This window comes from Corvus hawaiiensis, chromosome 2 (genome assembly GCF_020740725.1).
Source record: "Corvus hawaiiensis isolate bCorHaw1 chromosome 2, bCorHaw1.pri.cur, whole genome shotgun sequence".
Classification (NCBI taxonomy): domain Eukaryota; kingdom Metazoa; phylum Chordata; class Aves; order Passeriformes; family Corvidae; genus Corvus; species Corvus hawaiiensis.
This window is the reverse complement of record NC_063214.1, coordinates 92,672,890-92,698,255: the sequence shown is the minus strand read 5'-3', so window position 1 is coordinate 92,698,255 and position 25,366 is coordinate 92,672,890. Positions and strand designations below refer to the sequence as shown.

The 25,366-nt window shown below is 40.2% G+C and overlaps 1 protein-coding gene and 1 non-coding gene across 2 annotated transcripts; both read left to right on the top strand.

Moving 5' to 3' along the window:
• Positions 1 to 1,240: 1,240 nt before the first annotated feature.
• Positions 1,241 to 24,502, top strand: RNF149 (ring finger protein 149). Its single transcript, XM_048325853.1, has 8 exons — positions 1,241 to 1,806; positions 9,077 to 9,327; positions 12,239 to 12,307; positions 15,798 to 15,880; positions 16,350 to 16,446; positions 19,134 to 19,329; positions 19,691 to 21,755; positions 23,898 to 24,502. Exons 1-7 carry the CDS (start codon positions 1,341 to 1,343, stop codon positions 19,747 to 19,749), a joined length of 1,221 nt encoding a protein of 406 aa, XP_048181810.1. The 5' UTR covers positions 1,241 to 1,340; the 3' UTR covers positions 19,750 to 21,755; positions 23,898 to 24,502.
• LOC125322276 lies at positions 22,066 to 22,181 on the top strand. The gene has a single exon (XR_007201929.1). It is a non-coding gene; the product is annotated as a small nucleolar RNA SNORD89 (small nucleolar RNA).
• Positions 24,503 to 25,366: the final 864 nt, after the last annotated feature.

The following is a 25,366-nucleotide window of genomic DNA, read 5'->3' as shown; positions in this document are numbered from 1 at the left end:
TGAGCTCCCCTCAGCACAACAGCACAGGCACCGTGTGTATCTGAACGTGCGTAGCTCCATTCCCTTTCCTCTGCATGTCTGTGCACCGTTCTATTCCTTGCTGCCTTCTGGCCACCTCTTGTTCTGTGGTGTCCTTGCTTCTGGTGCTTCAGTCTCCCTCCACTCCTCAGGAAGCCATGCTTCACCTTCGAACGAGGGCGAGGTGTGCCCCGGAGGGTGCGGCAGTGACTCATTTAACTTGGCGCGTGTGTCACTGCTGGGCTGGTGGACAGCACTCGGGCCGGCCCGCCGTGGCAGGGTCCAAGGCCGAGCAGCGCCCGAGGGCTCGTTGGCAGGGGAGGGCAAGTGCCAGGCAGGGGCAATGGACACTTCCTGCAGGAGGCGCTTCACGTCGATCCCCGTGGGCACCAGTTGTGTGCAGGGAGCCGGGGCTGAGCTGTGCTCCTTAAAGAGCCCCGACAGACCGGGGGCAATGGCATCCTGGCCTGTATTAGAGTGGCCAGCAGGACTAGGGAAGTAATTCTCCCCTTGTGGCACTGGTGAGGCCATACCTCGAGTGCTGTGTCCAGTTCTGGGCCCCTCAATTCAAGGATATTGAGGTGCTGGAATGGGTCCAGAGAAGGGCAATGGAGCTGGTGAGAAGAAGTGTGGAGCACAAGTCCCGTGAGAAGCAGCAAAGGGAGCTGGGATTGTTTAGCCTGGAGAAAAGGAGGCTCGGGGGAGACCTTACCACTCTCTACAACCACCTGAAAGGAGCCTGCAGCCAGGTGGGGCTCGGCCTCTTCTCCCAGGCAACCAGCGACAGGACAGGAAGACACAGCCTCAAGCTGCGCCAGGGTGGGTTTAGGTTGGATATTAGGAGGACTTTCTTCACAAAAAGGGTGGTAAGACATTGAAATGAGCTGCCCAGGGAGGGGGTGGAGTCACCGTGCCTAGGGGTGTTTAAGGAAAGATCAGACGTGGCACTGACTGCCATGGTCTAGCTGACATGGCGGTGTTCGATCACAGGTTGGATTTGATGATCTCAGAAGTCTTTTCCAACCTAATTCATTTGCCACCCGGTAGCCACCGCAGCGCACACGCGCCAACACCACCCCAAGCCCCGCGCCGCGAGTCGCTCGGCCCGCCCACCTCCTGTCCCGGCCCCCCCTCTCCCGGCATGCCGCGGGGCGGGGCGGCCTGGCCCTGCCCCCTGCTCGCCATCAGCCGCGGCGGCGGGCTCCGCCCCGGCGGCACCGCGGGTACCTGCGCGGCGCGGGGCGGCCGCGGGGCAGACCGCGCCGGCGACGGAGGAGGGATCTGCGCACGCTTCTCCTGTCCGCGGCGGGGGCGGCCGGGCCATGGTGCGTCGCGCCCGGCTGGCGCTGGTGGCGGCGGCGCTGGTGGCGCTGGGGGCGCCGCCGCCGCCGTGCGCGGGCGCCCGGGCGCTGGAGTGGTACACGGCGTGGGTGAGCACGGCCTACGTGGAGCCGCTCAGCAACCGCACGGTGCGCGGCAACACGGAGAGCGGCCGCTACGGGGACAGCTCGCCCAAGGAGAGCGCTCAGGGCCATGTGGGCATTCCTCGTGGCGCCTCGCCCCGCCACATGGAGGGCTGCGCCGCGGACACCGACTACGACGTGCCTCTGCCTCCCGGTGGCCGCGGGCCCCCCGAGGGCGACCCACCGACCTGGATCGCCCTGGTGGCCCGCGGTGGCTGCACTTTCAAGGACAAGGTCACCAACGCGGCGCGGAAGCGGGCGGCCGCTGTGGTCATCTACAACGAGGCCCGCTTCGGCAACAGCACCGTCTCTATGTCCCACCTGGGTGAGCTCTCCGCGCTCGCCGAGGGGTCGGGGGGATGCTTTCGGGGGGATCGCTTTGTCTAACGCCGGCCCGCATCGGTGATGCGGGTGTGCGCGGTGAGGAATGGGTATGTGGGGAGGCAGAAATCCCTGTAAAAATGGTACAGAGAGCCGCGATTTTGTTTTCTCTTCCTGTAAGCCACCATAGGGAAAAGCCGGGACCGTCTTCTGTCTCCCAAGTTACGGTCCGGGCGTCAGGGAGGAAATGCGGCGCAGCCATCGGGACCGGCAGCCGTGTGACAGACTGGGGGGGGAGGCTTGGATTTCCTTTAGGGATACCTTTTTGCCTGGTACCCTCCGGCAGAATGGCTACAGCGGTCACAGGTAGGCCGCTTTCTGCAGGCCGTGTGTAAACGCACCAGGTATCCCGAAGATGCCTTCAGGTGCTTTTGAAGGTACAGCCGTAGCTATTTGAAGGTAGCTTTTGGTACGGGCTTTGTTATCGCTTCATCGTCCTCTCCTGCGCAGGTCTGTTAAGAGTGAGAGAGAGAGGTGTAAGCATCAGGTAATCCTTAAACGCTCGCAAATGCGGCAGGAAAACTGAACCCTGGAGAAGGATGTTGGCTTGTCTCAATGTGCTGCTGCTGCTATGTAGCCTGCAGAAGGGTTCTGTGATTTTTGCCGAGATAGCAATCCAGATGTTCTGTCACCACAGTCCCCTCTTGGGCTATGACACGAAAGACTCGCTGAATTTTTATGGTTATGACGACATTAAATGCTTAAAGAGGTGGGGAAAGCCTCAAAACTTGGCAGTAAAATCTGTTTGCTTTTGTAGATTTTTGAGAAACTGGAAGGTCTTCAAACGAGGATGTGAAGACAAGGCAAACTTAAGTAAAACATTCTGTAAATGTGCGCTTCACATGGTTTTGCTACAATGAGTTTATTAGTGCCTGGGCTCTCATTCCTGGTTGTGAGGAAGGGAAGGACCAGGGACTTGGTAGAAGTAAAACCATAATGTGTTTCTAAAGGAAACAAACTTATTTTCTTAGTATAGTGAGCTGAAAATCTCAGCTAGGGAGCTGTTGCTCTATCACACGTGTGATTTATCAATTGGAAAACATGTCTCTCCTCTTGGAATACCCAGTGGCACCAGTTGGGGGATTGGAATCATGATTACTGTTCATAGCCTGCTGCTTGCTTGAGATCAGCCTGGCCCATCTTGTATTTTTAATTCACTGTGAAAGTGGAGGTGAGGTGCTAGATAAAATGAACCTTTGGTTTTGATCCTGGATGGTGATTAAGGTACTTCGTTGTGTAATACTGCTTTCATCTTAAACAGCTTCTTTTTCTTGTTTTTACTCTGTATTGGGCAATCAGCACAATTTTTTTCCCACATTCTTTCCTCCATTCGCCATTGTAACCTTTCATAAGTATTATTTGTTCTTTTGTTGAATCTTTTTCTCCTTTTCTCATCTTGCTTATTTTATAATTTTTAGAAAATTTTCTCTTTTCTGCTATTATCTTTGTGCTACAGAAGACCTTCTTGGGCTTAATACTCAGTTTTGGACTTCACTAGTATAGTTACATCTGCCAGTGGTGTAAAGAGAAGTGCTCTCTGACTGCTCAGGGGGGTTTTTTTCTTGAACTGGCTGAATGTTGCTGATGAAAGTTCCACCTATGTAAAGAGTGTGATTTAGTATAGTTCATATATACAATAATACATTTGTATTTATACTGACTTCATAAATGCAGGTTTGACCTTACGATTGTTTGAATGGGAATATAATAATATATTGCAATATAATTGCGATGGAGCTCTGATGTAGTCATAAATGTTTGTTTCATGGTTGACACTTTCAGACATGTAAATGTTCAAACACTTTCAGTGCACTTTGGGAATAAAGGGGAGAGTTACTGTTAGTGTTTTAAATCTTAGGCTTTTTGAAGGGAGATGATAGAAAGGTCTGTGGAAGACTGGCAAGGAAGAATGTGGAGGGTAAAGCTGCATTTTACAGGACCTACATTTTCATTTCTGTGAAGGGATTTGTGAACTGGCACATGAGGAAGCAAGCTTTGCTTCTGTGAGGAATGCTGAGGATAAATACTCTGGGAAATCTGCAGTGCAGTAACCAAGGAGTGGAGTTACATGCATAAGTAAAATCTGCTTAATGTGTTTGCAATTAGTGGCACTGAAAATGATGTGAGATGGAACAATGGTTACGAGTGGTAGAGATGCAGCCCAAATTATGTGAAGGTGATAGACAGCTTTTGTGGTCTCCGTGTCATCTTTTCATTCTCCTCCTGGAAAACCTGACCTTTGAATTTTCTGGGATGTGTGTGACACATGTATGCTCTTTTTGTTGGTGGCCTTTTGGCGTTTTTAGGCATGATTCAGCTTGAGTAAAAGGAGAGGTTCTTGATTGGGTGAAGAAATTATTTGTTACAGCTGGCATCAAAGCATTTGATAAAGGACAAGTGTTCCAAATAATCAGTATTTTTCACCTTGTAAGCTTCATGAGTGCAGTGAGTAGGGATTTTAACTAAAGTTTTGGAACAAGAGAGTCAAGAATTTGAATGTCTAGCCTTGAAATCCTGTCCCTTCTTCGAAAAGGAAGCTCTTCAGATGTGACTCTACTGATTCAAGACTTTGCTCTCTGTCCAAATTACATTGTTCGAAATGCTGGATGACTTCCCTCCTCGAGGAAAGTAATAGTGACATAATTTCATGTGTGGCTGAGAAGATTTTTCCACTGGAAAACTAGTTTTACCCAAATGCCTCGAGGAGTTGTACTTCATTTGCTGAATCTGAATGATGTAAATTCAGACTTCAGTTTTACAGACTTCACAGGCAGTCTTAACTGTTCATTTTTGGTGATGGTGGTGAACTTAATACGATACAGAAGATTCAACTTGCTTTCCAGAACTGAAGTAGGTACTGCATGTAAATATTAGCTGGGAGTGGGTTGGAGAGGAATCTGGAGAGGCAAAGTGTGGAGTATTGTGGAGATCAGACTAAGGAGAGTCAAGAGGTTCAGTTCTGGTTGAGAAGTTAGGGGGAGGCAGAGGTATATTGCAATGGAAAGAAAACAGGGTCTTCTGCTTCTATAGTTTTCCTGTTACACTTCATGCTGTATGCCCCCCTCAAGCTAGGATTTGGTGCTCCTGATCAGAACATGTGTTACTTTATTGTGGACTATGGAATGAAATGCGGTTGTGCTTGACATGCAGGGATGGGAGGTGCTGGCTGTAATAGTTTGAGGTAAGTCTGGAGTAGAGCTTTAATTCATGGTTAGTGGATTTAAGGGAGGGTTGGGACTTAATTTGAGTGTATGACTTTGGCTACATAATGAAAATTATGGTCTTTGATTTGCCAAAATACATCAAACTAGTTCTTTCCTCCATTGTCATGTTTTTTTAATGCATCTGTATTGAGCAAAACAGATGCAAATTACTTTGTGCTCATGATTCTGTAAGTTCTTGCTATTTCCAAAGCAGCAGAGTTAGAGTTATTTTGGCACGTAGTTCAGCTCTTTGCTGCATTGCTTGCAGCACTACTCAGGATTCTCAAATGGTGCTTAATTTCTGTATTACTGCTGGTTTCTGGTACTGTAACTGCTGAAAGGACAGTGGCTTGCTTAAATAAGACATGACTGTATGATGTTGAACTGGTAATATTGTTCTGAAGAAGCAGGAGTAACTGCTTATATCTGTGTTATAGATAAGAGTGCATTTGAGTGTTTTGGAACTCAGGTGGGAAGAGTATGTGTACCAGTGGTTATACATCCTCCTTGAGGCAGGTAAAAATACAACATGCACCAGGGATTAGGTGAGATGAGGTTGGGGTAGATGGTCGAGACAAAGCTTGTTATGGGATTGTTAGCGTACTGGTAACAGCCATTTGTTTGGACCAGGAGCTAAAAAGAATATTTGGTGTTAGTTGTGGCAATATTAGTAGGGTGCCTATGTTTAAATAAGCCAGTGGACTGACCTTAAACATTTTTTCTAAGATGGTTGAACTCTGGGAGCTTTCTGAGATTTCTCAGAAGGACAAAAACTAGAGTGTGTCTGCGATCAGTTTCCAGATGACAGAAAATTATCTTCTTCATCTCTAAGCATGAGTGGGAATAAATGTTGTAGTTTGGGGTGCCTGGAATCAAGATCTGTTCCTGTCCTACTTTTTCCTCATCAGGAGAATGCTGGTTTCCTTTTGTAAGAAAATACTGGGAGTGGTAGCAGTAAAACTGACTGCACTGGCAGGAAACGTACCTTCATCTTCAGAGTTCCAAATCTGCCCTTTTTTGCAAGTATCCTAAGCATCTGCCAGCCATGATAATGTTAAAAAATGCAGACCAAATTTTAAATGGACCAAATTTCACTGAGGCATCAATCAAACCTAGAAAAAAAAAATCAAGTTTACTCTAGCAGAGTAAAAATGTGATTATTTATTGTAAAATTAGAAGGTTATAGAAAGGCAAAGCCAATAGAACATGCTTTCAGTAGACGCGTATATGTGACACTTGGAGTTTTCTTTATGAATGTGATTTGAGGTGTCTGAGTTGTATGGCAGTTGAAGAAGCTGATGGAATGACTCAACATCATTTCAGTCTTTGAATAATGAGTTTCAGAACAGAAGGCTAAAATTAGCAAAGAATGAGTTAAAACCCTTAGTCTTACAGGCTGCTCAGGGCAACTGCTTCTCTGAGAGTGCTCTTGTTCCTTTTGTAATCATGGATTGCAATTATTCTTCTCTTCTCCCCCTTCTGTCTCATGACCTTCAAGGCCCCTGTGTTTAGTTTCGTGTATTTTTAGTGGCAAGTTCATCACCAAGGCTTTAAAACTGTTAAAATGCTTTTAATGGGTATTTATTTTAAAATGTATAGTATGCTTATGTTTATTCTAAAGTGAAAGGTGTCGCACTGTCTAGCAGCCATTGTGCAAAAGTAGCCTGACTTTCATTTCAAGGAAGTAACTGTCTGATAGTTGGGCATTCTGGTGACAAAGCAGAGAAAGACAATACTTATTGTTGTGGGGGTTTTTAAATACTTCATCATTAGAAATAGTGCAGAGAATCAGATAGCAGGATTAAACTGACTCAAGATTTCAGGACTGAGGTGGAAACTTACTGATTGAAGAATGCAGGCTGCGTCTAATCTTGAAACTCCCTTTTCTTCCTTAAGCTTGGATGGAACCACATAAATCTTTCCTACACATTTGTACCATTCCCTGGCCATGCTTAGGCACCCCTCCTGTTATTTGTAATTCTTACAATTGATTACGGACACAGGACCTAATTTCCTGGTTTAGGTATGGGGATGGCAGTTCTTAGCAACATAAAATAAATTCCTACATTCATATGTTTTTTTCTTGCTAACTCCCTGTGGAGTTGTGCAGGGTCAGAGAACAGAGAGTGTTTCACACTCTTCTCTGAGATTCATGAGTCTCTCTGGTAGTGCTTTTGTGCTGGTTCAGAGAGAAGAACAATATTAATTAACCAATTCATAGTATGCTCGGATTTGAAGTGAGCAGAACTAATTAGTGGAGCCTAGTTGGTTATTGTCTGTCTTCAGCTTCACTGCTTTGTGTCTCCAAACACACCCACCAAACAAGGCAACATAAGTGGGGTGGGTGTTGCTGGTGAGCAGAGTGGGGTGCCAGAGGGGAGGCACAAGTTGGTGTAACCCTATTAGGAAAATCTGCTCTTTTGCTGGGTCTGGATCTGGCAGACACAGGTGTGATGGTTTGTAGAGTAGGTGATCAGAGGTGGGATGGTTGTGTTAAGGTGAAGCTGAGAAGGAAGGGTTACTCAGCTAATGCCCGGAACCTTTGGTTTTCATCCAAAGCAAACTATGTGTGCCTTATGGAGGAAGGACTTCTAAGTACACAAGTGAAACTTCTGCAGATTCCCCTTGGCTTTGTAGCAGAGTGGCCACATTGAAAAGCTGTCACAGCCAGAATTGTCTCAACTAAAGGAATTTGGTTTAAATAGTTCAGGCAAATAACTCTTTGTCTTAGTAGTCAGAGGTGGGTGAGGCCAGAATGCAGCTTTGAATTTTGAGAGTCCCCATTTGATGTAATGTTAAAAATAAGAAAGCCATTTCTTCTGACATAGCTTCTCAGTAAGGAATCTAATACAGCCAGAAGGCTTTAAGCCTTTGGGGGAGGTCTTGTTGCAGATAGGTAGTCTTGTGAATCTAAAAAAGGTAGCTGTAACATTACAGCTTTAGATTTTCAGCTACGATAACCCCTCTCTTTTTCTTCCTTTCTCTCTGAATCAAGACTAGTTTCACTCCTTTTCTCAGAGGTAGGACAGCAAAGTAAACTATAAAGCCGTGACTTACTGAGGGAGCAGCAGTGTTGGTACATACAAAGTAAGAACTATTAAAATAGAAATAGTATTTAACAGTGAAAATGTGACATTTTTAACAAGTACATTTGTTTGTAATTTATTTTGTAACACTTGGGTTAGATATTTCTGAGAATACTGGAGATTCTTCCAGAAAAAAAATTAGTAAAACACTAGTCACAGAGGTCTTTGGATTTTGCTAGGTGGTCTTTCTGGTTTTGGTGGCAGTATGTTGCCTAAAGGTTTCGGATTTTTTTTGTAATTAGATTTCTTTCATATGGATTGAGTACTCTAGACTTCTAATATATTAAGAAAAATCCTTTGGGTCACTGCTCCCAAAACAGTCACAAAGTATTTCTTGACAAGTCCTTGTCAGGAAGTCTCATTACATTTTGAATATTTAGTATTAAAGAATCTTTAAGTATTTCAATGTTTTAAATAATTTATTATTAAATATCTGAATCTTTTTCTCTTTTGTGTATATAATCCAGTGTAATTTGGCTGTGGATTCAGATTCAAACTAAATTGAAGTGTCTCTTTTTGTGATATTCACGTACTATCTCCATCTGCAACTAAAATTCCCACACTGACAAATAAAAGACCAACTGTTCCTGAGTTGCAAGCTAGAACTTAAACTGCTTTGAGATGTGTATGACTTTTCTGGCTTTTTTGCATGGATCCGCATCTCACCTCACTGTAGAATGATGAGTATAGGGCCTTGAGCAGTAAAGGTGCATCTGTTGAACTTTATCTTGCTTTTGAAAGTAGATAAGGATTCTTTACCAGTAAACTTTCTATCAATTCTGCTATGACTGAAAAAAAGCACTGGAGGCTTGCCTATTACTTTGCTCACTGATCTTAACTGAAGAGGCCAAATTACCATCAAGCAAGAATGCCTACATTTTTACTGTGACTACTGACTTTTTTCTTTTTTTATTCCCTCCAACAGGAACAGGAAATACAGTGGTGATAATGGTTGGCTATCCAAAAGGAATAGAGATATTGGAACCAGTACGAAGAGGGATTCCAGTAAGAATGAGTATTGTTGTTGGCACACGACATGTACAGGAATACATTAGTGGTCAATCAGTTGTGTTTGTAGCCATCGCCTTCATCACCATGATGATTATATCGCTTGCTTGGCTCATATTTTACTATATACAACGTTTCCTGTATACGGGATCACAGTTTGGAAACCAGGTAAATGGAGCTAATGGCACTTAAGAGTATTTACCTCCTTCTTGTGTCAAATCAGTTGCCTAACTGATTGTTTATTGAAACATTCTTGAGGATCTGTGCCTTCTTCCTATTCTGCTAACTGCGATGCTGTCCAGCAATAGTCAGTGAGGCTAATAAGCACTGTGCTAATTGGCATCACAAGTTTGACTAGTTATAATTATTAGATGCTCATATGAAGTAATGGAAAATACATTTAGCCACTTGTCAACAACAGAGTAAGGGCAGCTTCTTATGTGATCTCTCACCTAACTGAACTTCCTTCCTTTTGACATTAAAAGTTATTTTCATTCTTCAGTAATTTTCATTTTGAAAATATTAGCTTCCCTAACCAGATTTTTTTAATGGAAAGGGACCATGGTGAGATTTTTTTATTTTCTTATGAAACCCACAAGTTCTTCAGGGTAGAATTTTTAGTTCTAAAGATTTATGAAAACTACTTTTGACACTTGTAATTCTACAACTCCACTGTAGAGTTACTGAACTACAGGTGCTAGAAGGTGCATGTGTGGTGAGACTCAGCTCTCTTGGGCTGCTCAAGGTATTGAGAACAGTGAGAGTACTGAGAAGGTTTGGAAAGAGTAATTTTGCTCCTTATTTGCCCTTTTCACGTTTCTGTACTTAGATAGAATTTAAAGAAAGAGCCAGATTTACTTTTTTCCCCTGAGGAAAGTACTTAATCACAGAACAGTTTAGGCTGGAAGGGACCTCTGGACCCCTGCAAGAGAGCAACTAACATGGAGTTGTTGAGGATGTAAGTCCATCTGAGTTTTGAAAATACCTTAGAATGGCACTTACCTCTGCTTTTCAACTACTGCAAATAGGTTAGATTTCTTCCACAATCATCAGCAGCTCTACCATAGTTTTCTGCTAAATGAAAAATAAAGTTGCACTTGTTTGTATTTGCAGGTTCTTTTTTTTTTATCCTCAGTTCAGAAAAAAATACTGTTTCAATCAGTGCTTAGCATGTGGACTTCTCCTGCCTTCTGCTTGAAGATACAGATGCTAGCTTTGGGGGAGGAGGGAAGGGATTTTTGTTTGCTTTCAGAAGTCTGAACTCCGTTTAGAACTTACAGGACTCTTCTAGGAAAATATTTAATTTCTCTTTTCAATAACTGAGGATAACACACAGGACTTCTGTATTGGTTAAATTGGTGGTCTCCCTGGAGTTTTGGTTTCCTAGACTCTTTTTTACTAAGCTTTAAACCTTAGAATTTATTTTCAGAGAATACTTTTGGGAAAACAAATTTTTTGAGAAGTATTTATAGGAAAAGGGATGTGTTTCTATGTTGTAACAGTTGTTTGGTGAAGAAAGTTGCTTCTTCCTGCCTTTTACATAGTTCACACGGAGGAAAGTTCACATGTTTTATGAAGCATCATATCATATCATGTACTTTAGTTTTAAGGGTGTGGATGTGATGTTTCTCAGAAACATGTGCCACTAACTCTTAATAGATTTTGTCATTGTCATTCAAATACCAATAGATTTTGCCAGTGCTGATCATCCAAATGCTTCTTAAATAAATGAAACTGTCTAGCATTAGAACATTATGCCATTTTCTCAATTCTTTCTCTTCTAAAATGGCCACTGAAAATAAAAATGATACAAAGTTGGACAACGTTTTGAAGATATTACTCGAGATGTATTACTAAGAGTCTCAAAAGACTTTTGGAAACAAAAAGCCACTTTCTAACCCAAATCTCGTTTTGCTTGGCTTATAGACTCTAGTAAAATTAAAACTTGTGAGTTAAATATGTTATGCCTTAAAGCAAGCCACTGTGTAGCTGCTAAGTGAAGATGGGTATCTTAAGATTTATTCTAATACCAGTTTAGCAGTAAAACTCTAGAAGATCTCCTTGCTACTGAAGATGAAAACAGGACTGTGCAGAAAACCCTGAGAAGGTGGAATAGGCTTCTGCTGCTGGTTTTGTCCATTTCTGGGAGACCTTTCAGACAACTTATCTTTAACACCATAAAAATTAAAAAATCACCATTTTCAGTACTATGCATTTGTAAAATTATATATGTCATCGTAATTACTACAGAGAAAAGCTGCCCTTATGGGTTTGGGGTTTTTTATTTTATTTATGGTATTTCTTCAGTGAGGGTTACTGCTAGACAGGTCAGCATCTGTCAGCTGCGAGTGTTTAGTTTCTCAGTTTCTTGCAGTAGCTAGCACTTTGTCTTGGAATACAGTACTGCTTTCTTTTCTCACTTCCCCTCTAAGCATGATTATACTGTATAGAAGTCCAGTATGGTGCATCATGTCTGTAAAGCCTTTCTTGTCATCTCCTTTGCATAATGTGTCCTTTCAGTGCAAAGCTTTGTCCAACGTAGGAGACAGTGTTTAACTGGGGGAAATATTAATAGCTACAAGCAGCCTTTTGACCTGGTGGCCGGCTGTAGGCTGCCTGGCAGGATTCCACCTTCTCCCAGGCTGGTGCAAAACGTACAGTGTGCTTGCTCATGGGCCTGCCTAACTGGAAGGTCTGGTTGTATGGCTGTTGTTACAGCTCTGCTTGCCTCTCAAGCCTACACGGGTTTCAGCTTTCCTGTGTGGGAAGGCCCTTAATGCCGGCAGTCAGGATGCGGGACTGCGGCTGCCGGTGTGCTCTGCTCCCTCTGCACTGCCTGGGCCATTCGTGCGAGCGGGGTGCTTGCAGAGCACGTGTGCCGCTGGGCCCTAGGAGCCCACAACTTACTGAACATCTGCTGGCTGGAAGTATTGTATAAACTAATGCATTGCCCAGAGATCAACTTCTTTTTTCAGATGCATTCAGAAGACTTAGCAATCCATGTGGAAAGTATTTAAAAACTTGGAAATGTAATTCCTGAAACTAATGACTATACTAATACTTAAAATCTTATTCCTAGGGACATAGGAAAGAAACCAAGAGAGCCATCAGCCAGCTTCAGCTGCATACAGTGAAACGTGGAGAAAAGGTAATTCAGTGTGGCTCTGATTATTTCTCTAGGTTTTAAAAATGGTTGTAAAGTCTTCAAAGAATTGAAACTAAAATTCCCACAATTTTAGGCTTATTTTAGGCTTTGTTTAAAAGGCAGAATTTAAAATTGAAGAGCCAGATTTTAACTACTTATGAAATAAGGCTACTTTGTTGCAAGTAATATCTGGTTGTACAGAATGTATAGGGGATTGTACAGAATGTAAAGATGAGGAAACATTGTTATCTTTTCAGCACTTGAAAACATCAACAAGTGGATTGCAAAATACTTCTGCACAGTTCTTACAGCTGATGTAATGTCCTGTTTTCTTAAAACAACATTCATCTTCTTATTGATTAGAAGACCTTAAAAATATAAAAAACTTTGAAAAATAAACCACTTGTTTCATCTTTCAACACACAATACATTAAGGAGCTGTGTAGGCTTAACCTGAAGCATAAATTTTTTTAAAGTACATTTCTGACACTGTCCGTGCCATAATTATGCCTCCCCTGATGGAGGAGAGTTTTTAAAGTCTTTGCCAGGAGTCCGAGAGACGAACAGGACTTCTGTACTTTCTTGGTCTTCAGGTTGTTTATTATATCTTATCAGTAATTCACATGCTGACAGCATAGCATGAAGCAGAGCAAAATACAAAAGGCAAAATGCAAGAAAGCTCAAGGCTTTTTAAAGGTAAATCAACCAACGGTCACTAAAAGTGTACATTATTTTTACTTTTCTACCAATTATCTAATCACGCAGTCAGGAACTCCAGAATTCTTTATCCAGTCATCCCAAACTCCTTCTACTGCAGAATATGGAGCAGTAGAAGAAGAAGAAGGTCTGGAGAACAACAGTCCTCCATTTTGAAGTTTTTTGCTTTTATCTATTTACTAATATTAACAAACCCAAATCCTCTAAATTTTTCACCCTGTGACAATCTTACATAATATTCTATCACCTAGTTCACACCAGTATAGATTCTAATTCTTCCCAGAGGGTAGGCAATTTTCTCCAAGGATAAAGGTCAAAAACTGTTGTCCAGGGGGGTAGAACCCTTCAAAACAGGCAGAGAAATATTCTCTGCACTCTGGGTTCCTACACCTTTCTATGTTATGAAATAAAGCTAATCTAAAAATTAAAGCAGCTTTCAGGAAGTTGGCTTTGACAGCATACGGCCTAAACTCAGCTGTATTAGAATACCTGAAGTTGAAAAAGCCAACATTTTGAAAGAAAATATTTTAGTTGGAGTTTTCGGGAGTGCTGATCCTAGATGCAAAATTAGCTTCTGACTAGATTTCTGCTGCTACATAGGCATTTTTTTTCCCCCAACCCTTGTCTTACTTGATGAGTTTTTAGTTAAGGACTGATTTGCTCAGAGGTGGAAAACAAGATTATTTTAAAATAAATTTTTAAATCTATGGAATAAAATTAAAGTGGGAAAGGACACTGATATGTAAAAAGTTTAAAAGCTGTGGTCCAGCAGAAGCTGTTTAGCTCAGATCATGTGCCACAGAGAATATATCCTTCATTTAGTAAACCGGTTTTGAAACTTAAAAAATCCTAAAAGTGTCTTTGAACTTAGTTGCCTTTTCCTCCTATGCTTTCAGCATGCTTAAATGGTGTTTTATGATACTTTCACTCATACTTTCATACTTTTTATGGTACTTTCAATTAGACTACTTTTTGATGGAGTTTCACATCTATTTCAAGCTGTGAACAAAGGGATATTCATACTTCAGTTCATACAATGGTGACATCAGAGATCAAGAAAGACAGAATTGAACCCAGACTTGTGTAAAGTACTGTCAGAGCATAATGTCAGCATAAAGTGATGTAGAAGGGTCACGATGAAACCTATGTTAAAAACCACGTGGAAGATGTTAATGGCTTTTAAAATTGATGTTCGGTAAAATCCTCCAAATAGGATTTGTATGGTGTGATTTTTGCAGTATACCAGGGAGTTCCTTCCAATAAATAGACCTTTGACTAAAGTAAATAAAATGGGGGACTTTGTTGTTATACAGTATGCTGGTTATTCCTATGAATTCCATGTTCATTAAGAAGAGAAGAATGACATAAGGTTAAAATCTCTCTATTAAAATAGAGTTTTTCTGTGTGGTAAATCACATCTTTTTAATGTGTTTTGAATCAACCTGCCAGCAGCAAATTTATGTAACTTACTGATGCAGAGGTATTTTCATGAACTAATACAAATTTGTCTGGAAATTTGTCCTGTCTACTCTGTAAATGTACTTTTTTTCTTTAAATATATCCTTTCAGCCATTTAGAAAAAGTGTATTTCTTTTGTTGTTACACAGTACAGTTTTTCATTATCCCCACTTGATGCTGAGATATTTAACTAAAAATAGGTCATAAATTAAAAGTGTATTTGCTATCATGTAGATTTTTCCTGAGAAGCTTACAGGATTATTGTAGAATGGACGCTCATTTTAGGATGTGCTCCATATGATGTGCTTGGATTTTGCCTCTTGTACAGAATAAAAAATAACTTGTTATAGAATAAGCACTTGTCTTAACTTCGCTTCCGTAAAAAAACAGTCTTAATTGTGAGGTACTTGGGAATTTAAGGCATTAATTGTGTAAATTGGTAGCATGCGAAGGAGGGAAATACTGGCCTTGAACTTGAAAGTTTGCTTGCAGAACTAATTAGTTTAAATGTTTGTAGTATTGAAACTGAAGTGCTTCAGTAAGTAGTAAACCAAACACACTAATTTTGTGGGGATGAAAGGAAAGGAGTTTTCCCACTGTCTGTTCTTCTAATACTTAGATTTTATACAGCCCAGTTAATGTTGGATTATTTTTCTTGTATTTGGAGCTATCCATCATATTTGTGCTGCAACTCTAAGCATGGCTTCAAGAAGACAGTAAGACTTGTTAGGAAAGATATTTAACCCTTAGATAAAAATAAAAGTGGGGAAATGATGTTCTGTCTAGTGTGAACTTGGAGAAAAGTTGTAAACCCAAATTGCATACTTGCATTCTCTTCTGGCTATGAAGGAATATCTGCTGGGATGTGGTAGAAAACAAGAAAAAGGTGAAGATGATGTTTGCAGTATTCAACACCAAAAATCTCTTCCTGCTCTTGGAAATCTTTGGGACCGTTTGTTCAGAATTAGATTGTGCGCTTTGATTTTAGCTGACCTGTTCTAAAATGTTTTCATCTTATAGCTACTTCCAGCTGAAACATTCCTGTGCTCCCATGAGCAAAGCCAATGTGTGAGATGTAACAAATTACTTAGGGTGCCATGTATAGCTATTTAAATTAGAAAATCTGGGTTTGGCAGCTTTTAGTATTTGGTAACTTGATCAAATCACCTCATGACAAAATCTTGAATTAAATGAGGTAGATATTTTTATTTACTATGCCATTTAATATATTTTGCATTCTTTGAAGCTAGCTATTACACAAGGCTTGTTCTGTAATGAAATATGAATGTAATACACCTAAATATGTTGTCATATTTAGGGTTTAGATGTTGATGTGGAAAACTGTGCTGTGTGCATTGAGAACTACAAACTGAAAGACACTGTCCGAATTCTGCCATGCAAGTAAGTAGCCATAATTATTCTTTACTCTTTAGCATGTTTTTCTGAAGAAATGGGATGAATTTAATATAAATTCTTCTGAACCCCTGGTGGCAGAGCTGAAGCTGCCATTTGTATGGCCTGTTAAATGTTGATGGGCACTGTGAGATCACATAGCACTTCATGTGTGTGTCGGGGCAAGGGAGCAATTGAGATAACGGTAGGAGTGAAGTAGAGCTTGCTTAAATTAGGACTGTACACTATTGAACTGGTAACTGTGTGCTGTCTTTGTGGTTAGTAGCATCTCCTACTGCAGAAAGCTGGCATGAAGCAAAGGCTTTCCAGAACCATGTCTGTACTAGTAAATTGAGCTGCAGCTAATTGTCAAGATTATAAAGGAAAGGTTTATTTTTAATGTGTTAACTTACACACTGTTTGAAGGAGGGGTGTGTGGCTTTCATGGTAAGTTCTAAAGAGCATTTCTTTTCTTTAGGCACATCTTCCATAGAACATGCATTGATCCTTGGCTTTTGGATCACCGGACTTGTCCAATGTGTAAACTAGATGTTATCAAAGCTCTGGGATACTGGGTATGTTGCATACTACTTTAATCTCAAAGTAGAAGTACAGTCTAGGAGGCAAGACTTCATGTCACTGTTCAGAATGAGAACAGCTGTTCTTTGACGAGACTCGAGAAGCTGGGCAAAGATGCAAAGAGTAATTGAATGAGAACCAGAAAAATAAGGGAATTTTATGGGTAAGAACTTAAATAGTGTATCAAGCAGCTTGTGAATCTTCTTTGTTAACCAATTTTTTCTATCTCCAGCTGATGATATTAAGGAATTTGAAGCAGAGGTGAGACAGTTTGCCCAGGCTGCAAAAATATAACTGAATTAAATAAATCTAGAACATATATTTGATGTTGAGAACTGCGATTCAAAGGAAGAAATTACAGTATTTCTACGTAGAATGTTTGTGTACTTCCACATATGCCCCATGATTTATCCTTGTAAATGAGCTGGTACTTAAAACCTTCCTAAAGACATTCACCAGAAATTGGTTAAGTAGAGAAAATGATGTGCTCTCATTTCTTTCTGACAGCACCAGAAAAGAGAGATGAAGACACATGCGGTAGGTTACTCAGTCACTGTTGATAAAAAATGCTATAGGCAAGAATATACCTCTCTTATCTCCTACTGATCTAGAGAGATCTCTAGAAAATAGGGGTGGTTTTTTTGGTTTCAGGGACTTTCCTTTCATAGACTAGATCTGTATTTTTGACTACCTTTTCTCTTACTTCATTGCAGAGACTTTCCAGATCTATGGAAGAGTGTTATGAATTACTGTTTTGTTTTGTCAAAGGGGACAATACTCTTGCTATGTAATACATATACATACCAGATTTTGGTGCTTCTGTGTATTAAGTCAGACTTTGCCCAAGACTTGCAATCTTTTTGTCACGTGGAATAGCTATTGCTACTTTACTATGATTATATTAGCAGCTTGGTTTCTGCTCACATTCAATTCTTGGGGTTGATGTATCTTGTGTTATATGCAGATGGACTTATCCTTTTGATTACAGGCTGGAAACTGAAATACTGGGACCTTCAGAATAATTATATTCCCTGAATTTGTGCTGTTGCAGAGGATAATTAATACTAAGCCCAAGCAGAAGGAGTAATAACTCCTCTGCTTGTTGGCCAAAATTACTTTTGGAAAGAAGATTGAATGGGATTATATTAAACAGAGAAACCCAGTTCATTTTTATAATTAAATGAGGCAAATATGTCCTGTGTGCATCAATCATTCAAGTCCCACTGAAGCAAATAATGGGAAATCATTCAGGAATTTTTTTGTAGCTTAGTTTTCAGTTTGATCCAGGTTGCCCAATCTAGTCTGTGGAGTGACTGCCTGAATTTTTTTACCGATGTGAAGAAAAGAAGTGCAAAGAGCAAGGCAGCTTCTCTCAGCAGTGCAGTCTGAGTGACATACCTGCCGAGAAGAATATGCAGCCTTATTACAGAAATTAACTAAACCTTCTGCAGGGAGGCTCAAGGCTCAGTTCAGTTGTGAACAACAAATACTTCAGATGCTTTTACATTTTTAAAGGCTTGAAAGTAGAAAAAAGGCACCAAGTCCTATTACGTGGCTTTTGTAAAGAGCAGACTTCAGTGGTCTAGTTTTTCATTATGCTATTTTTTTATGAGAGAAAGAACTGCAGTGCAGCATGTCTGACTGATTTCATAGAGTATTACTGAACTTTGTAGTTTCAGTGCTTGTTTAACTGCTTTAAGTTTTGGAAACCAAAAGCATTCATCCCCCCCCCCTCCAACCCACAAACGTAAAGATAAGTATCACATGTGTCTTGTGTTCAATTTTAGCATGTCTATAGCTCATTAAAATTCAGTACATTTTAAATTATGCTGATTTGATGCTAAAGAAAGAATCAGCCCAGAATTTCTTAAATCTTAAGATGGGCTTTTGCTAGTTGTTTGAGGAAGGGAATAATACTTGCTAGGAAGCAAAAAGAATAGCTACTTAAACTGCAATATATTTGCTTATGTATAAATAACATCAGTATATTTATGTTAATGAAGGTAGCCTATTTAATTGTAGAAACAGAACTGTATGTATAGGACTTTGATTCACTCTGAAAGTTAATTCACAATTGTATAGCTCATGCTATACAACAGGTGAAATAAATCCCTTTGCCTGTGATGCAGATGTTGCATTCCTGCAAAGTGACAAGCCAGCATGTTTGTGTTTTTGGAACAGACTTAAAGTTAGGCTGGCGATAGAGGAGGAGAGCATTTGGTTCTGATGTAAATGTTTGCTCACTCTTGTAAAAAAAAAAAAAGTCTTGGCCAACTACTATGACAAAAAAACGAGACTTGGAGGCTTCTTCAAACTCAAAGGATCAATACCTTTCCTCAGTGGAGATTTTGTATGTGTGGAGCCTGCTCCTAACCTGCAATACTGTTGCTACAGTGTTGAAATAATCCCTCCAAAAAGCTGACTGGGTGGACTGCTGTTGTTGCTGCTCTTGGCTTTTGGGTGGCTTTGGACAAATGGCTTTTCTTTGGTTGTCTTTCTTTCTTTGCAGTTAGACAATAACCTTGAAAGTGAACAATATCAACACTATTCCCAGGAGTGCACATGTAATAGCTAAAAAAATGGTCTTTTTTTCCAGTAAGGTGAGGTGACAAAAGGTAACGTGGAGGAAAGTTGATGTCTGATGGTAGACAAAAGTGACAGTTAAATATGTTTAATTTTGAAGGGGGACCCCGAAGACGTACTTGAAGTTCCGATACCTGAATCCATAAGTGGCAGCGTTTCAGTCGGAAGTCTGAGTATTGCTTTGCAAGATGATGACAGAAACGAAGTGAGCGAATTGTCGGCTTCCTCCACTAATGAATCAGTATTGCAGTGTACCAGCTTAAAAGAGGACGCGGGGGAAACCACAGCATTGCTTGGTAAGTACTTCAGTGTTTCACTGGGCAAACCTTAGCACTAGACACCGCATTAGAAGAAGCCCTTCTCTAACTAGTGTGAGCAGCTAGTACTGCAGTGCAGACCGGACTGAATGGTGTCACTTACTACTGCTCTTCAAAAAATACAAGCAGATTTTCAAAGAACTCTGTTGAGCTGGAAAAAACTGGACTTGGGGGAAGAAAGATGTAAACAGTGTCTTAAGAGAATTACTCAGAGAATCTCGAGAACCTTAGGTATATATAAGCATGAAATTTTTTGCCAGAGTCTGGATTAATATAAAAGATAAAGCATATTAAAATGGTAAAACAACAAACAATTTTTCTTTTAATTCCTGATTTTTAGATGTGGATGCCAGTAATAACAGGCATGGAGAACATCTATCTAATGGAAATTCCCACTGAACTGCTTCATGGAAGATATCTTGAATAGACTGTTGAAGAACTATTATTTTTTATTTAATTAGTATGGACTTTTGTCTAGTGAACAGAAAAAATAACAATGTAAATTATTTTACCTTTCAAACTTTTCTAGCTGGTGTTCCAAAAGGGCTAATAACTAAGAATTTTGTACACAGGAGGATTTTATAAAATCTCCTCTGGATGTCTCATCCTAAAAAAAAAATGCAATAACCCTTTTTCTGTAAGCATTGTTGCAATGTCATTGTGTTCCAGAGGGCTGTAACAAAGATGAAGACTAGGCAGTGAAAATAATGTAGAATGTGTAATGGTTAAATATTTTGGATGCACTATTTACATTCAGTATGTCCACATGAAGAACACTTAGAAGCTACGACTATTAAAATGTTCTGAAAGTTCTGATCTGTTGTAATTGGAGATGAATATTCTTAGAAAACAGAATTAACCTTGAAGGAATCAAATATTTAATGGATATGTTGTGTATCCTTTCCTTGTGATGGAAAAATTGCTGGTTGCAACTTTCTTTACATGTAACAAATACTTATTCAATCTTGTAATGTGTTCTACTCAGAGTGGATGCTGAGAAAAGGAAACCTTCTCCATCTTGCTAGCTTTTTATACTGAATTTGGCAGTAATAGGTTGTACTCGGTGGTCTTCACGTGCTGAGCATGTAGACTTATTTAGTATATGCACACTGGTTACCTCTTTCAATCTTAAACTCAGTAGAACAGAGGTAAAGGGCTAATTATGGCTAAAATATATTTATTAGTCTATTTATAAGAATTTATGTAATTTCTTGCTCCTGTTCCCATCCTGACCCACTTTATGTACAAATTGAAACCGTTTCTTAAGAAATACAAAGTTTGGGTTTGTTTAGCTTTTTCTTTTCCTTTGCATAGAGATGCTGGAATTCTCTTGGATATTCCACATTAGGAGTTTTGACTAGGTTTGCCATTAGCTTCTATTCCTTTCTTTTAGATTAGCAGTATTGTGCCTTATAGTAAAACACTTAAGAAATCTGAAGCATCTGAGAGTAAATGTAAACCCTGGCATCTCCCATTATGACCTCTTATTCAAGTATTTATATACTGTAAGTGGTATAAGGAATTGCTAAACTGTTTTGTAAGGAAATATGTGTATTTAAAACACTACTTTAAAAGTGTTAAGTGAATTGTTTAGGATTTTAGCATTGTCATGTTATAAATAATATGCTACATTCCTCAATTTTCTTTTGTAAAGCTGTTGCTACAGGTTGCTTAAAACAGTGTCTTTCACTAGACATTTGTTTTAGAGTGCATTTTGGTTTTAATATGTATATTTGGAATGTTTTTAAGAAAATATGCAATTCTTTTTCTAACTTATATTGAGCTTCAATAGAAGCAATAACTTTTTTTAATTTTAAAATGAATGTTCCAGAAATGACAGAGGTTTCAGCTGCGGAAATATGATCTGAACTTCTACTTTGCAGAGCAGATGTTTCACCCTAAATTTCCTTCAAAAAATTCCTGTTAATGCCTACTTAAAAAAAAAATCTGCCTCTTCCCTGTAGGAGTATAACTTTTAGGTTTACTGGAAAACTGTCAGGTTGTAGTTCTGATGTCACCAGCAGGTGCAAGCTTTTGTGATGCCTTTATCTTACAAGAAGCACATGAGAATGGAATAGGACTGACCAACCATCTTAAAAACTGAACAAATAAAAAAACAACCCACGACGAAACCAAACAGTGTGTAGGGACACTTATGTCTCCAAAAGAAGCTTATCAACATTTCCAGAACTGCCTTTTTAACTATCTCTTCAATATTAAAAACTAAGTCTTCTCCCTCTTCTTTAACACAAAACTGAACATTGATGTAGTAAATGTTGAGAGGGTTTAAACTCTAGCTCAAGGAGGAACCAAAAGAGAAGTTATCAAGAGAAGTGTTGTCAGTCTGTGGATTGTGTCTTGCTGATACCTACAGCACAGTATTCATTCTGGAGAGGAGAATTGTGGTAAGTACTTGAGCTTTTATGTAATACCTATAAAACCAAAAGCTTTTCTTAAGAATTAAATCTGAGATCTGGCAGAAAGCTGGAAGAAAAGCTAAGGAACCTGCAAACTGAAAAGTGTGCTTATAAAATCTGGTGTGTACTGACTTAGGAAAATAGCTGAGTGTGAAGGCTCCTGAGGTCTGTTTCTCATGCTGGCACTGCACCTGTTTCGTTTCAGTCATTCACAAAAATAGTTACAGTTGTTTCAGTCAAATAGGTTTGCACATAGTTGATCTGTGATACAGTTAGGTCTTGCAAGGCCAGCTGTGCTGCTGAGGAGTGATGACAATAAAAGGCCGAATTGCAGTGCCTCCAGCAAGCAGTTTGCTCTCCTTGGAAGCACAATGACAAAAATCAGCTGAAGCGAATCACTAGTCTGACCTCAGTCAAAAAGCTGACATGCATTAGTAAAAAGAGAGGTAGGATGAAAAGTACAGGGCAGGAAAAAGACAATCTAGGGATTGTCTTTTTAGCTTAAAACAGTAACGAGAGGCTTAGAAACCAGAAGCATATGACCTGCTGTTCCAGCTCATCCATTACATTGAGTAAATGGGTGTAGGCTGCTGTAGGTAAATACAGGTGCATGGACTTTGCTGATCTGGATCCCCACTAATTTGGATCAAAACTGGTATTGCTAGTTTCTAGCACTTTACCTACCACAAGCTTGTATGAAGATCAGAACTAATTGAATGTTTATTTCACCCCTTCCAAGAATGCTTTTTACAGGGTAGGCGCCTCCTGACTCCTTTCCCTTCCATTTGGGGAAGCTATAATCTGCCTCTTCTGCTTCGGCCATGTCCTGCCTGGTGTGGGAGCTGCAGCTGTGTTGCGGGTTCCTGCTGCCTCCTCCTGCCCTCAACTCTTTTCCTAGCTGTCCATTTTTCATAAAACAAAGGGACACCTCTGTCCCTTTGTTAGATTTTGCTGTAATCAGGCAGAGTGTTTCTTACTAGAGGCATTCATGTGGTGTCATTATACAAAAAGCTAAATTGCAGAGCCCACATGAAGTCTAAAGCCCCTCAATGGTGATACTGAATGCCTCACTTAGGAAAAATCCCTAAAAGGACTAGGGGATGCTGGTTTTTGTGGAATAAGTTTTATTAGTGTTGTGTTAATTGGTATGACTTTGCTACTGCTGCTGTCTCTATTAGGGAGAAATTTGAAGCTAAGTGATTTTTAATTTTTTTTTTTTACAAAGGAACTATGAACATGTCAAAATGAACTGCTGTCTTAAAGGAAAAACTGGAGGCCCTGTCTTTGTTCAGAAATTTTTGTTTATTAATAATAGTCTACAAATGACAAACTGGAAAAAACTTGATAGTAAATAATTGTCTAAACTGTCTTTCAGACTTGATAGCAAGCAAAAATGAACCACAGACATTTCAGATCTAAAAGCATGTTAATAGTTTAATTACTTGCAGTACCAATTTAACTAGAAAGTCTGGATTTTCTTTTACTAATGACTGCTAGACTGGATTCTTCTTTTGCTCTAAGCAATGCTAGGAGGAGATTCTTGGCATGTACTAGAGAAGTTTGATAGGATAGCAGCAACTTCTTTCCCCTGCCCCTTACCCGCCACATTGCATGTGAATGTAGTCCAAGTACCCTGTTGCCACTAATTAGAGGTAGATTTTGGAGGTCTGCTGGAGGAGTTGTAGGATAATTTACCTACAGTGAAAATCTTCTAATCCATGCTGACTTAATAAACTGCATACCAGTATATTCCTGCCAAAGCTGGCCTGTTGGGAATTTTGGTCCTGTTCATGTTGTAACTGGCACAGAGAAACACCATTGCAACACCTTTGTCAAGTGTGCAAAGCTGTTTTTTAATTACCTATTGATTTGGGAATGGTCATTCAGATTTTCTGCTCATCCTGCGAGGTTCCTCTTAAAACAGCCAGTTGTAGTTGTGCAGAGTCCAGCAAGACTGTCCTGTCCCCTTGTGTAAGTTGAAGACATGCAATTTTGTAATAGGGCCATGGTGAATTACAGTTCCTCAAGTGGAATGTGTATTTATTTTTTTTTTTTAACTGGAATGCCTGCAAAAAATGTTAACATGTCTTTGAGACTGGTCTTCATTGGCTGTGTTGTTTTCTCTCGCAGGTGATATGTGAAGATTTGAGAATTGGAATTCATTAAACATGCACAAATTGAGCTGAAGGCTTTTGGTTTTGTTCAGTATGGGTCCTGATCTCTCCTCAGATATCCTGCTGTATTGCAAAACTTGATTTGAGAAAGTTTTAAAAGTAGAATGCCTTTATAATTGCATGTATTTGTATGAAGAGTGCATTGCCTGAGACTGTCCATTATACTTCCATTGGACCTGAAGCTACTTTTCACCATCTGAAACATGGTAATGTTACTGCATTTTTAAATGAGCGCATCCTTAATTCAGAAGAGCAGAATAAGTTTCCATCATTTTGTTAGTCTGAAGCTTAAGTCCAAAACTCTGAAGCCACTTACTTCTACTATAAACATATACCTACAGAAAACTATTTGAATTTGCTAGTCTGTCAAAAACCATTCACAACTGACTGTCTTTTATTGTAACTTTGAACTGAGTTGGTTGCATTGTTTGGATTAAGCACTTGTGTCTTTTCCATTGTGTATGTACAGTTGTAAGAATGTCAAGTTATGCATTGTTGTTGTAACTTAATGGCTAAAAGCTCAAATTCCATAATAAATTATACAGACCTTTTAAAAAGCAACATCTGAGAAGCCAGAGGGTTTTGTTTTCTTTGGTACACTTAGGAATTGCATCTGAGAGACTCAGCACTCATAACACAAAACAAGTTAAATTCATGCTGGGTAGCTAAGGGGGAGATTCTTTCAGCATGTGGTGCTTTCCCCATGTGACCAATACCTGGGTGGGCTGGGTTAACCTTGGCTGGCTGCTTAGTGAGGAGGAAGAAAATCAGATGGAAGAACTTGTGGGTTAAGATAAGAAACAGTTGCCAATTACCATCACAGGCAAAACAGATGTGATTCATAAAGATTGCTTTTAAATGGCAATAAATTAGTTTTAGAGTAGGATAGTGAAATAGAAGACTAAAACTGCCCTTCTGTAAGCTGACTCTTCTCCCTTCCATGGTGGCAGGATGGGGAAGGGTGGTGTGAGCCTGTAAGAGGTGGTCTCTTCTGTACTCTCCTCACCCTTCTGCCCTGCTCCAGCCTGAGTTCCTTCCATGGAGCTGCATTTCTTAACTGCTTCAGTGTAGATTCCATGAGGTATAGACCACTCCAAGGTTATCACTGAGCTGCCACCAGCCTGGCTGCAGGGCTCTGCTGTGCCAGCTTGTCCTGGAACAGGGTAGCCTTGGCCTCTTCTCACAAAGGTCACCCTGCACTTGCCCAATACCACAACATTGCTGTGTAAACCCAATACAAATTCGGGAAAGCATGGCTTATCTTTCCTCCTAGCAAGCAAACAATACAGAAGCACACAGCAAACAAATCTGAATCAATCAATGCACAGGGCTCTGAAATTAATGTATCACAGCCATACCTATGATAGAAATCATAAAACTTCTTGGTAATTTTTATAGTTCTGTGACAAATCTAAGGATTACGGA